At 35.7% G+C, this 13,642-nt stretch overlaps 2 protein-coding genes across 2 annotated transcripts; both read left to right on the plus strand.

Annotated features, from left to right (window-relative positions):
- The first annotated feature begins 623 nt into the window (after positions 1 to 623).
- Positions 624 to 4,854, plus strand: LOC132608817 (28 kDa ribonucleoprotein, chloroplastic-like). The gene is made up of 4 exons (XM_060322561.1): positions 624 to 1,209; positions 3,761 to 3,862; positions 3,976 to 4,248; positions 4,526 to 4,854. The coding sequence occupies exons 1-4, from the start codon at positions 775 to 777 to the stop codon at positions 4,577 to 4,579; spliced, it is 864 nt and encodes a 287-aa protein (XP_060178544.1). The 5' UTR covers positions 624 to 774; the 3' UTR covers positions 4,580 to 4,854.
- A 2,035-nt stretch (positions 4,855 to 6,889) lies between these two features.
- Positions 6,890 to 13,537, plus strand: LOC132608814 (nuclear transport factor 2-like). The gene is made up of 9 exons (XM_060322559.1): positions 6,890 to 7,196; positions 8,392 to 8,526; positions 9,683 to 9,989; positions 10,451 to 10,716; positions 10,819 to 11,008; positions 11,127 to 11,248; positions 11,337 to 11,402; positions 11,776 to 11,854; positions 13,106 to 13,537. The coding sequence occupies exons 1-9, from the start codon at positions 7,158 to 7,160 to the stop codon at positions 13,312 to 13,314; spliced, it is 1,413 nt and encodes a 470-aa protein (XP_060178542.1). The 5' UTR covers positions 6,890 to 7,157; the 3' UTR covers positions 13,315 to 13,537.
- The last annotated feature ends 105 nt before the right edge of the window (positions 13,538 to 13,642 follow it).

Below are 13,642 nucleotides of genomic sequence, written 5' to 3' on the forward strand. Positions count from 1 at the left end.
CTTAACAGACTTCATTATTCAAATGGTCACTCAATTATTAAATAATAAAATTATCTATTCTTTTTAACATAAATTAAAAGTCACTTTTTTATACTTATATCACACTACAAGTCACTTGTCATACAAATTACGATTACCAAAAGCTTACTAAAATCGTGGCTCCTAGATAAAAAGAATGGAAACGAAGACTACAGAACGAATTTATTGAGTTACATCACTATCAGATCATCCAAACGAAACACACGGGACGAAATTAGTGAGTCAACGTAACGATTAGATCATCCAAAGAAAATATATGAAAGTTCTCCAAAAACATAAATTGTAAATATTGGAAATAAAACAGATTACTTCTACAACATGTAAAGATCTGATGGTATAATAGTTTCTTACACGATGATAATTGTATATACTCTACTTGTATTTCCTTATTTAAATTATTTTTTCTCATTTCACTTCAGAAAATTTTCAAGATAAAAATAAAAGTGTGGCTAAGAAAACACCAACACTACAAAAAGACAGCAATAAAAATAGAGCTCCAATTCCAACAAGATGACAAGAAAAAAGCAAAAATCCAAGAACCTTATCAAATATCCACCTCATGTATATTTCTTCTATCTCTTTGGATTTCATTTCACCACATCAGCACTCAAAATACTTTGTAATGACCCCATATTTCTAAACTCTCACTGATAATACTTCTCTAACTTTTCCATCTAAAAAAAATATCCAATCAAAACCACCACCACCACCACATTTCAACAAATTCCATTCAAGATGGCAGCCACAGCTGCCACAGCAGTAGCTTCTTCATTCTCAAGTCTTCCTTGTATACGTTCTAAATTAACTTGGTCCAACTGTGATCATCTCCTTAAAATATCATGCACTAGAACACCAAGTCTAACTTTAACTTCATCATCATTATCATTATCATTAGGTAGTGGAAATGAAGTGACATGGAGGAGGAAGAGGCTGGCGGCTGCGGTGGCCCAAGAGGAGGCAGAAGCCGCGGTGACGGTGCAGGAGGAAGAGGCGGAGGTGGAGGCCGAGGCGGCGGTTGAAGAGGAAGTAGTTGCGGAGGAAAAGGGAGAAGACACTAGTGAAAGTGAAGGTGTTAATACTAAGCTTTATTTTGGGAACTTGCCTTATCTTTGTGATAGTGCACAACTTGCTGGGATTGTTCAAGACTATGGTAGTCCTGAGCTTGTTGAGGTATGCACTTTAGAAGCTTATTGTTTGCTTTAAAATCGAAAGTGGATCCGAGATAATTCAGCATCTAAGAAATAATCAAAATAGAAATTTTGCTTTTTCTTGTGTTTGGTTGAGAGATTAATTTCTTAATCTATTTGTCGAAAGAAATATGATTAAATATGATTACCTTGATAAGACATTCCCTTCATTCTTCTTCTATGTTGTTTAAGGAGTCTGGTTCTTTTGGGGTTATACGTAGTTCATGCGTGTTTCTGAATTCCATTTCTATAACAGAATCAGACGGAAGAGTCTCTTCTCATCTAGCTCATAGCAAATAAAAGGATTAAAAAGTTAAATTCGAATTAAGCTAGAACAGTCGATCTTTCTATGCTGGGCGTGTGAACAGAAAAAGAAGGTACATACCAAATAAGGTGTAGGAATATTCTTAATAGTGCGAGGTATTTTGAGAAAAACCGTGCAAACTTGGCCTTAAATGGAAAATATGATAAATGGGCTGGCTGGGCTAACAGGTAAACTTTATAAGTCCTAGGAAATGCAAGCTCCTCCTTTGCCAAGGAAAAAGAAAGAAAAGAATTTGATTTCATTTGTCTAATCCGGCCTTTTAAGCAAAACATGACCTACTAGGTGTTGTAGTCTTCCTGACATATCGAATTAAGAGGGCGAGGCTTTATTCAATTGGGAAAAAGAAGAGTGGACTTCAGCTGCTCCTTTTACTGGTTAGTTGTTGAGATGATCAAAATATTTTGGTTCAAGTATTTTCGCCTTGATGGCCTACATATGATCAGTTAGGATTCCTAAAGTCGACGCTAACTTGTTTAGAACTGAGGCATAATTGTTGTTTATGTAGTTTCATCTTGATCTGTCTAAAAAGATGTCTTAATTCGATTCATACTGAAGTTTTGAGCTCTGTTGTGCAATTTGCTCGGTTACCCCAAAGGTACAATCTAACAATTCGGAGATGGTACACTTTGTCATGGATATGATGCATATCTCAGGGATCATGAAGTGCTAAATTAGTTATCCTTTTTTACTTCATTGTTTAAGTTCTACACAAGAAAAAAAATTGCTAGCGACTTGCATGGCATGGGATTGAGCTTTTGACATCTTATTGTGTTATAGTTACTTCATGAAGTAAATTAAGTGTTTGATCTACAGGCTAGGCTTTCTGTATCCATTTTTTAACCACATTCTGTACCTTCTCTGTATCTTACATAAACCAGTCGATGATAATCTTGACAACCTTCTCGTGGAAAATAACGAGGAAGAGCGAATTAGACATTCATGGAATTAGTAGGTGCTAACATGTTGGTAAATCTCAACATGGTTTGTGGCAATGAGCATAAGCTATACCACCAAGCCATGTCACATGGATCCTTCACTTATGTATCTATCATGTCGACTGTGATAAGAGATGGCGCATCATTAAGATCCTTCTAAATAGACTAAACATCACCAGAAAAACTAAATGTACCCTTCCATTGCTTACATATACAAGTTCATCTAGCAGTTCCGACAAGTGCAACCTGTTTGCTTAATGATTAGTAAGTTGGTGATGAGTAACTTCCAATGGTAACTATTTAAATTGAAACATGGATTTTAAAAGTAGGGTTATAAATTGTTACTTTCTAGTTTTAACATGAATTACTTAAGTGATAGATATTAGACAACGAAATCAGAACAAAGAAGATATTTATTTGAACAAAGAAGATATCACCCGCGCAAAGGGTTCGAACGTGGAATTATCTTTGTATATAGGCAAAACCGAGGGCAAGGGTATCCTCGGTTTCCCGACATGGAAATTAAGCTCATGATGATCATTGCCGGGTCGAACGAGTCCCCATGGGGGTCAAAGTCAAACGTTGGATCTTAGCAGGATCGAGCGCACCTGGTCCTGGGTCGTTGAGTCCGGTTGGAACTAGATACCGAGATAGGATGAGAAGACGGTTAACCATGATAAGTGAGGATCCGAAATATCTGCCATTAGCCGGATATGGCGGCGCCGATCTCGCTCGTCAGATACTGAAGATTTTGCACCTTATTTAGACCTGTACTAGGATTAGGACTCCTTTACTATATAAGGAGGATGACCCCCTTTTTGTTTGGCCAGTCCTGGATACGCCCAAACATACTGAGCAATACAATTTGATTCTAAGTGTTCATCCATCTTTCTAAGTGTTCTATCATTGTTAATTACTTAACCACCATAGCACGAGCCCGGTTACTAGGACCCGATCCAACAGATCATTTGCTTCCCAGGACCAATCGTTGCTTCACTGTGGTTTGATTGTTTTTACTCGCATTTGCTTTATTATTTATCGCTTAATAGTCATTCGTATTAAATCAAACCGCATATCCTTCGCACCGCATACAAATTTAATTGTTATCCATTTTAAGGGTAAACAATCTTCGTAATTGAACTATTATAGAAGCATGTATGATGCGATTTTGAATGATTATTTAGTGCTAAGAAAAACTTTCTTCTAACCAAAACCAGAATGTTCCTCCTATGTCTTAAATGTATTTTGCGTGCTAATTTATCCAATTTGTCCAGGTTCTTTATGACAGGGACACAGGTAAAAGCAGAGGATTTGCATTTGTGACAATGAGTACTCTTGAAGATTGCGAGAAAGTCATCGAAAATCTAGACGGAAGAGTAAGAGATTAATTCATTTTCCTTAATTTCGTGAATCGATGTTTGCCTTCTCTTTAAATATTACAAAATATTTTATGAGGCTATAAAACTGAAGCAATATTTACTGATTTCAGGAGTATGGTGGCAGAACCTTAAGGGTGAATTTCTCAGACAAGCCTAAACCAAAAGAACCCCTTTACCCGGAAACTGCACACAAGCTCTTTGTTGGTAATTTGGCCTGGTCAGTCACATCTGACAGTTTGATACAAGCATTTCAACAATTTGGAACTGTTGTTGGAGCTCGGGTACTATATGATGGAGAGACAGGAAGATCTCGTGGCTATGGTTTTGTGAGCTTTGAGACTAGAGAAGAAATGGAGAATGCTCTCAACAATCTCAATGGAGTGGTATGCATTTCCTGAACTCAGTTTTTGAAGCATTTCATTTGTTCATACCACTTCTTGAGAAAGGATATAAGTCATATACACTTACAGTATAGAGATTTTTTTACATTATCCGTGTAGTTAACCTATTATCGCAGGTTGGTTACCATGTTTTATCAGGTTACCAATGTAATCAGATCTAATTGTGTAAATATTTCATATCGGTACAACATAAAACTTCAAGTCCTTGGAAAAATGTATAAACTACAATTTATGCCCCTCTTGTGTCTGTCAATTTCAGGAATTGGACGGAAGGGCATTGCGCGTTAGCTTAGCACAAGGGAAGAAACAATAAGATGGACAAGATTCTTGTATATTAGTTGTAAAAGTTCAAATTTGCCATCTATAGAAGAACAGGTTTTATTCATAGATTAAGATGGCTAAAGGCCTTAACTAGGTCACAACGAGATGTACCATTTGAATCACATCCCCATACATTGAGTTTTTTTTTTTCCTCCCCTTTGTTATTTAGAGAGAGCTAGTGAGCTATCATTATTCCTTTCATATTAAGAGAGCTATTATGACTCAAACAAATTGGTCAGAGGCGTTTAAAATGCTTGTTTTGATTGAGCTTGAGGTGTCTAAATGAACTCCGTGAAGTAAAGAGGCGGAATGTCAAAATATTAACGACCATAAATACTAACGACCATAAAAATTTCCCCAAAAGTCGCAAGGAATATTAGATAGGAACATGGCTCCGACAATAGTTGTTTAGGTGTTGTACAAGTATGTGTTAGGCTATTCACTCTTTTTGTATAAGAAAAAATATTTTTCTTCTTGTGAACGAATAAAAATAAAAATTTATTTTTGTAATGCAGTAATAGTAATGAATAAGTAAAAGTAAATGGATGGAGTATTTCCTATGGAGTCATCATCCTCTTTTAACGCACTAAATTCTTGCATTTAATGGTCTCCCCTTCATGATTCATGATATGATGGACCGGATATGATAATCTGCAGTACTTTAAAAAAGTAATGTGGACGTAAGGATCATGGACACGCAATTTGATTGCATCTTGATTAAAACAACAATTAATGTGAAACAAATTGCAATTTGACCTTCACCAATAGACAGACATATAAGCTAGTAATGAGATTATTGACAATAAACCTAAATCCACATTGTAGAACTCAATTTAGTAATTGTTCTAGATTAAAAGTAATATTCAACATTTTATTTATTTGTTTTATCATTCGAGTGACTCGTTTAATCTAAAGGAGAGATTTTTTTTAAGAGTATATATCTTATATAATAATGATTTAAAATTTATTCACACAATTAGATTACTTGAGTTAATAATTAAGTAACTACGCTAAGAGAATTAGGGGTGATTGATAAGAAAACTTGTCAAATTACATTAAGCTTACATAATATATTATCAAATACTGAATAAAGCTTAAATTCGATTGAAATTTTATATATAGTTGACATAAAATTAAGGCAAAACAACTGAAACGTCGTGCTATACTTGTGTTTATTTTCAGTTTTCATACATTTGAAGGAATCGTTTAAATTTCATCTATAATTGTCCTATCTGCCTTGCCCCGTTTTGTCCCCCTCTCGCTCCATTGCCATCCCTACCAACAACTAAGTTGAGTTGGAGTAGTACTATATTAGATAATAAGGTACCGTTTGTTCATAGATATATAAAAAAAAAAAAAAAACACTTTTTTGGAATTTTGGAGTTGGAGTTGATCATAGTTTTTGAAATTATAGTTTTTGGTGAAATGTAGGGTCCGTTTGGCCATAAATACCAAAAACTTTTTCACTTTTTTTTGGAATTTTTGGAGTTGGAGTTGGAGTTGTGTTTGGCCATAATTTTTTAAATTGTAATTTTTGGTGAAATGTAGTTTAAAAAAGTGAAAAAAAATTTGAAAAACAAGTTCCTCTTGTTTTTAGTATTCCGGAATACAACTCCGGAAAAAAAGTGAATAATTTTTATGGCCAAATGCTAAAAGTAAAAAAAGTGAAAAAAAAATCCGGAAAAAAGTGAATAATTTTTATGGCCAAACACCCACGTAATTATAAAAAAGTGAAATTTTTTGAAAAATAAGTTTTTGAAAATTTTGGTATTCCGGAATACAACTTCAAATTGTATTCTGAATATTTATGGCCAAACGCTTAAAAGTAAAAAAAGCGAAAAAAATTTATGAAAAAAAGTGAATAATTTTTATGGCCAAACGACTACTAAATAATCCCGGTCAAACCAAAATATCAAATTAAAAAAATAATAATACTCCCTCTATTTCAATTTGTTTGAATCTATTTCTTTTTTAGTTCGTACCAAAATGAATGACCTCTATCCTAATTTGGAAACAAATTCACTTTATGAATGATTTACAGCCACACAAATTTCCAAGGTTTATTTTAAACCATAAGTTTCAAAAGTCTTCTCTCTTTCTTAAATGTCATGTTCAGTTAAATGAATTCATATAAATTAAAACGGAGGGAGCAATTAAAAAAAAAAAAAAAAAAAAGGCGTATGATGGGGAGTCTAATCTAAATCAAGGGCTGTAAAGGTGCGGACATTTACCGTAACCAATAAAAAACCATCACCACCGTGTCAAAAACCGGACGCATGTGTCTATAAAACAAATTCTTCTTATTTATAACGCGTCGTATAAGTTGATCAGCTCTCTCTAAAGGCATTAGAACCAGTGGTCTCTGTTCTCTAAAACCTCTAAGCTCTCACTCCATATTTTTTATTTTATTTGCTGTAATGGAAAAAAATTATTGTGTTGCTGCTTTTTTTGCTTAGCGGCAATGTGAATGTGAATGTCTGTGAAATCTAGGGTTTTTTGATTGTCGATATTTCAGATCTTTTGTAGATCTAGGGTTTTTAGGTTAACCGCCGCCGCCGTGTTTTACGAAAATGGCGACGCCGTTTCACTTGCCAGTAACTGCTGCTCAGGTAAAAAAAAAATTCTGCTATAAATACTTCAGTTTATTCTTTTTACTGATGAACAAACAAACTTTATTTTACCGTTTCTTCGTTGTTTTGACGGTTTTCTATATATATTTGTTCATTTGTAAAGCGGTTGAGTAGAGCGAGGGAATGCTTGTTTTTTGCGAGTAGTTTTAGCTTTAGCTGTTTGGATATTTGATATCTGTGGTTATATATGGATGTATTTAACTTGTATCCACTGACAGTGTAATTTAATTTACAGTATAAAAAATTTGTGTAAATTCTTTTGACTAATGGAAGAAATAATTTTCAATGGTTTTTTCGTTGTTTGCCTAATTAATTTGTAGAACAGTTGAGTAGAAATGTGAAGGCATTCCTTGTTTGTACCGTTTTTTCCATGTCGGTTTATTCATTTGTAAAGCGGTCGAGTAGACCGAGGAACACGTGTTTGGGAGTGGCTTTAGCTGTTGGGATTTGATATCTTTGGTTATATATGGATGGATTTAACTTGTATACCCTAACAGTGGAATCTAATTTACTCTATTAGTGTAGTTTTATCTGTTGTAAGGAGTCGTTTGCCCTGTTTGCTTGTTAGCGATACACGTTGAATTGACTTTTAAGTGACTTGACACTGTAAAAATAGTTTAGTATAAAGCTGAACTCTATATGGATATTGATGTTTATATCCACTTTTAAGAGCTAGAGAAACTACTAGAGGTAAATAATTTTGTTGTGTTTATTTTCCATATAAATTTAATGTACAGTGATTGAATGTAGTAAACGAGGACACGTTTTCTGAAAAAAGAGCTATGATATTGAAAACTTAATTAAGAATATAACACAGTAGAAACAAACGATATATACACACAATACCAACTAGTTAAGAAAAAATAATCCCAAACAAAATAGTTTTAAGGAATAATTAGGATTACCCGATTAAGGATTAGTTGTTATCGATTCACTCACATAGGATTAGGTAAGGATAAGTGTGAGATTTGGAGGACCTTTATTCCTTATAGAGTCCTACTTTTCTTTAGAAGACAAATCACTTATCAGTGTTAGAATGAAATGAGCCTAAATAGAGCAGAATATATAGAGAAGTCATATTGCCGATCCCACCTAGTTCAGGATTTAAGCGTTGATTGATTGATTGATTTTAATGTCTGGGATTTGAATTTCATATGTTTGGGTAATGTTTCAGGTGGGAACATACTTTGTGGGCCAGTATTATCAGATGTTACAGACCCAACCGGATTTTGTTCACCAGTTCTACAGTGATGCTAGTACCGTGCTTCGAATTGATTCCAGCACCAGGGAGACTGCTTCAGGAATGCTGGTATTTTATCTAGAGTGCCTTACTTTTCTGTACTTGATTATGAGCAAAACCTTCTTTGAAATTATTTCTCCATTAGTGCTTTTGGTAGTTTGTGTTGGAGTTTGGTTGCATTGTCCTAGAGTTAGTTTATTCAATGTACACTGGTGAAACCAAGTTGCAGTTTCTTATTCTTGTGCTTTTACAGTCTTTTGGTCTGCGAATAGAATAACAACAGAAGCTAAAACATTAAAACTAAAGCACTCTCCAATTTTCTATGCATAGAATTGGACATCAAATGCACAGAAATTACCTAGATAATTGATACTCTTCATTTGTTGCTCTTGATGTGTTATACATGGCTGACTTTTAACATTGGACCAGCACCCTTTTGATTTAGTGTAGCTGTTTCAGTTGTCATTTGCTAATTGGAGCTCATTACTAATGTATGACTAATTATGCTTCACTCATTGTTAGTACTATATGGGTTATAATTGGGCTAACCAATGATTGGTTGATCTTACTAGGTGCATGTCCATGGTTTCTGCAGTCATTGACCTTAGTTCTGAGTTTTCCACGAAGTGACCCTGTTCCGAAAAAAACACTAATATGACAAAAATATCAATTGAGTGCAGTCTTCACTTCCATGTTCTAGATTTTTAGGTTAAAAGTCGTCTTTCTCAAAACAAATATAGAAGCAGTGTCCATCAAGTTCTCCATTTCCCCAGTCAGCTGTGCAGTAATGTGTTTTCTCTGTCCTCTAGAAGTTGAAATCTGAAAGAAGTGTCATCGTGTATATTGCTCTTTTCAAACACCACTCCCCTTATCTGTCAAGTGAGGCCTAAGGCGTATACTTCTATCGAAGAACCTTCCTATTTTCCTAGTGTCTTGAGTTCCTTCTTTGTATCACTGCTGCATTACTTTATCCAAAAACATCATAACTACTTGTGAGTTGACACTTGCGTGCTATAATTACTATACGAATAAAAGTAAAAAAAATTCAAAGAGACAAGAGGAAAGCATTATCTTTGAACTACTTCTGTAATTCTGTTCCAATTTAATGAAACTTCAAGTCATGTTCAACTAGCTAATAAACATGGTTCATGATCTGTAATGTTCCTTTGCCCCCAATATGAATTATTCTGCTACCTTTTCTCATTGTTTTTTCTGTATTGTGCAGCAAATCCACACCCTCATCATGTCGCTCCATTATACCGGGATCGAGATTAAAACACTTCATTCCTTGGAGTCATGGAACGGTGGTGTCCTTGTGATGGTTTCAGGTTCTGTCCACGTGAAAGGTATCGACAGGAGTAGGAAGTTCGTACAAACATTTTTCCTTGGACCCCAGGAAAAAGGATACTTTGTCCTCAATGATATCTTTCACTATGTTGATGAGGAGCAAATTCTGCAGCAACCAATGCCCTATCTAGCACAGACTAACCTTGATTCCAGGCTGAATGCTTCCAATGCACTTCAAGAGCAAGGTATTATCTTCAATCTTCAAGGTTTTCATCCTAAGATAGGTTTGATGGGAGGATCGTCTTACTTCTTTTTGTTTCTATTACTCTCTTTTTTTAAAAAAAAAAAAAAAGAGGAATTCATTGGTGTAATCTTAAGGCCTTTTCCTTTCTTACCTTTTCTTGGAGGAGGAGAGTTTTTGTTAGGGTGTGAAAGTAGGAACAGAACCATGCTGCAAGGGGGGGCATGGTGAATGCTTCACCCCTATGCTAAGTCGTCGACGGGGAAAATACTTCTAGTTGCTTCAAATGCCGAAGCTCACTAATTTTCCAATTGTCATACCTTTTTTTTTTCCTGGTGAGAAGAAGTTATGTACTTAAATGAAAGAAGACTTTGAAGTCAGTTTTTTTGCAATTCTGCATGCTAGTGCTTGCAATACTACGAGGCAAAAGAAAATGTGCATATTTAAAGGATTGTTGTTCTGCAGTGCCCAACTACATGCTTGGTGGAGAAATCCAGGCAAGGGAGTATGCTGCTGCTACTAAAATTGAAGATAACGGGCCAGTCAATAACTACAGTTTTCCGGAGGAACGGCTTCAGCATGTCCCCGAAGCCGAGAAGATCCTTGAAGATAATTTTGCAGTGCAGTCAAACGGCTCACTTCAGAGTACAATTAATGCAGTGCAAGATCATTTATCCAGTCCTATTGAGGAACCTGTTGCGGAGCCCCAAAAGCACACTTATGCCTCTATTGTATGCTGTTACCTTTACTGCTCCTGATGGTTGCATTCTCATATTGTCTTGAGTATGCTTTTGCTATGAACTAATTTTATTTCCTTGATTCTAAATTGGAAGTTACAAGTTGCTAAAGGGCATTCCGCACAAGGAGGACCAGCCCAGTCTTCTTTCAACAAACCTACACCTTCTCCTTCAGAGTGGCAGCATGTACCAGAGCCTCCTGCTCTGCCATCAGTTCCATCGACTACTATTATTGAGAGGTCTATAACAGAGGCCACAGAAGAGGCTTCAGCTGTGGATGATGAAGGTTAGTTTCTCGTACTTTGGTACAATGTATCATCCTGTCTTCTCAGGAATGTGTATTCTTTCTCAAGGGACCTCATTCAAGTGACATGCTTTCATGATTTTCCTTGAACTTTTCGCAGTTGAAGTCAAGTCTGTATATGTTAAAAATGTGCCTACAACGATGGCTGCTTACGAAATCGAGGAGGAATTCAAAAGGTTTGGTAAACTAAAGCCTGATGCTGTTGCCATTAGAACGCGAAAGGTTTGTTCTATCATCTTTCTTTTGTCCTGCTCTTGAATCTAGATTATTAGGTCAATATAAAGTTCATCTGGAATTTGATGTGACGCAGGACATTGATGTATGCTATGCATTTGTCGAATTTGAAGATGTAACTGGTGTTCAGAATGCAATAGAGGTTTGAACTAACATTTCAAAATTTTGAGCCATCTTTAATTATACTTCTTGTGTTAAAGTTTCTATACTCTAGCCATAAATTCTTCATTTCTGGCTAGTCAAACAAGACACTGTTAAGCAAGTCTGCATTGGAGTGACATCCCATCTTTGTGTAATTTGAATAATTGAGAATGGTGCTATTTTCTTAATGAATGGGTCAACAAATAAATTGACTGAAAATCGCAGTATTCCATGTGAAGTAGTGTGGAAGTTGTGATTAATGCTCTTTCTAATTTTCTCGCCTTCATTCAAATGCAATTAATAATTTCACCCAAGACTAATTACTACATGTACATTCAGAGTAGCTGCTGACATCTAAGTAAACTTTGTTGCAGGCATCTACTGTTCAGATTGGTGGACACCAGTTGTACATTGAAGGGAGGAGACCGAACAGAAACAACTTAATTCGGGGAAGTAAGTGTTTTTTTCTTCTCAATTGTAGGTCAATAAATAAGCTGTTGCACGCAAACCAGCATATCTATAAGCTAATTTTTTCTCGTTGTCTTTCTAAGATCTGCTAAGCACAGTATTTTTCTACTTGGTGATCAGTATGCACACTTTTAGCAATTTAAGGAGGTGTTTTTGGCACTCTTCTATGGTCAATAAATGTTTATCCTATCAAATTAAATACTCATCTTTCAGCCCGATTCAAGTGTAATCTTGGACCGCTTTTCTACTTTTGTTTTGGCGGTGTCATGTCGTTGACTTTGGTTCCCTGCTTGATGAAAGATAAGGGACGTAAAAGAAAAATGGATCAACCAAACCATCCTCATAACTTACTCTTCCTTTCTTGAAGGAAAGTTTCAACTCTCTAACTATAGTCCGTACATTTTTTACCCTATCAAATTAAATACTCATCTTTCAGCCTGATTCGAGGGTAAGCTGGGCACCTTTTCTACCTTTGTTTTGGCGGTGTCATGGAATTGACTTTTGTTCCCTACTTGATCGTAGATAAGGGACATAAAAGGGAAGTGGATCAACCAAACCATCCTCATAACTTACTCTTCCTTTCTTCTTGGAGGAAAGATTTAACTTCATGTGAAATTCAGGATAAAATGAACAATGTTCTTGGATCTACTTGCAATACCCATTATCAAGATGAATGTGGTATAATGAATGACGAAAAACAGGGAGTAGAGAATAATAATATGCTCAATTTTTTATTTTTTTTGGAAACTGGTACTATTAAATATGCTCAATGGGATTATAATTGCAGTAGTTGATTTTCATTCTCGTGAGGCTGCAAGTGATGTAAATATTTGGCTTCCACATCTTCACCATGGTATTAGTCTCAAAACAAATCATACGCTGGTGTCAGTGGAACTTACTTAGGACCTTGCTAGTAAACTGTGTAATTACACCCAATTCCAATTACCCGGTGGCTTTCCAAACAGGCCCTAAGTGTTTTCTTTCGCTTGAAGTAGGCCCTTTTTAATATTTCTAGTAAATAGGGCCTAATATTAGATTCGTGTGCGCTTGTAAGAGTCAAAGTAGGACTGTTTAGGAAATCATTATGCAAGCCTGATAATTGTCTGATGGTTTTCTGCTTCATTTCTTACATTTCATAAGTTTCTAGAGTTAAATTTGAAATCATGAAAAATTATTTTGCTTTGCTTCTCAAAAATGTTGAGATTCTTTTGGTTTATCTTTAAAATGGGGATACAGGAGGAAGGGGTAGAGGCAGAGTTAGCTACTCCATGGACGGAAGGGGGCGCTATGGTGGCCGTGGTTTTGGGAGAGGTGGTCAAGATGGAGGTGACCGTGATTATGGCAGATCAAGAGGAGATGGTTACTATAGACAAGCTCCTCGGCAAGAAAGAGCTTACTCGGGCAATCAGCAAGGCATGAGAAATGGGCAGTACTCGTGGGAATAAGCAAGTTGTATTTTTGAAGGACAACACCTTCAGTACAAGCCATGTTGCAAACAGCTTTTTTGTCTTCATAGTTCTCCAAAAGATTAGTATACTTTGAGAAGCATCAAAATTTAGATTTGTGGAAGGAAGCATCCAAATACATATATTTTTTGGCAGAAATAGCAAGTCTTTTATTTTCATACATGAACAGACTTACCAGTTATCAGATAGGGTTCTTAATGCAGTTTTGGCCCTGCTAGTGGATGTTTTGCGCAAGTTTCCATGAGATCTTTTCCTTTTAACTGATTGATCTGCTACTCTGACCAGTACAAACTATAAAATCCTAAAC

Source organism: Lycium barbarum, chromosome 9 (assembly GCF_019175385.1).
Source record: "Lycium barbarum isolate Lr01 chromosome 9, ASM1917538v2, whole genome shotgun sequence".
Taxonomy (NCBI): domain Eukaryota; kingdom Viridiplantae; phylum Streptophyta; class Magnoliopsida; order Solanales; family Solanaceae; genus Lycium; species Lycium barbarum.

Bases quoted from the DNA above. Each gene is read 5' to 3' on its own strand.
- LOC132608814 (XM_060322559.1), top strand. From the start codon at position 7,158: ATGGCGACGCCGTTTCACTTGCCAGTAACTGCTGCTCAG. The intron at 9,990-10,450 runs GTATTATCTTCA...GTTGTTCTGCAG, and splicing joins CAATGCACTTCAAGAGCAAG to TGCCCAACTACATGCTTGGT. The intron at 11,403-11,775 runs GTTTGAACTAAC...ACTTTGTTGCAG, and splicing joins GTGTTCAGAATGCAATAGAG to GCATCTACTGTTCAGATTGG.
- LOC132608817 (XM_060322561.1), top strand. From the start codon at position 775: ATGGCAGCCACAGCTGCCACAGCAGTAGCTTCTTCATTCTCAAGTCTT. The intron at 1,210-3,760 runs GTATGCACTTTA...CAATTTGTCCAG, and splicing joins GTAGTCCTGAGCTTGTTGAG to GTTCTTTATGACAGGGACAC. The intron at 3,863-3,975 runs GTAAGAGATTAA...TACTGATTTCAG, and splicing joins TCGAAAATCTAGACGGAAGA to GAGTATGGTGGCAGAACCTT.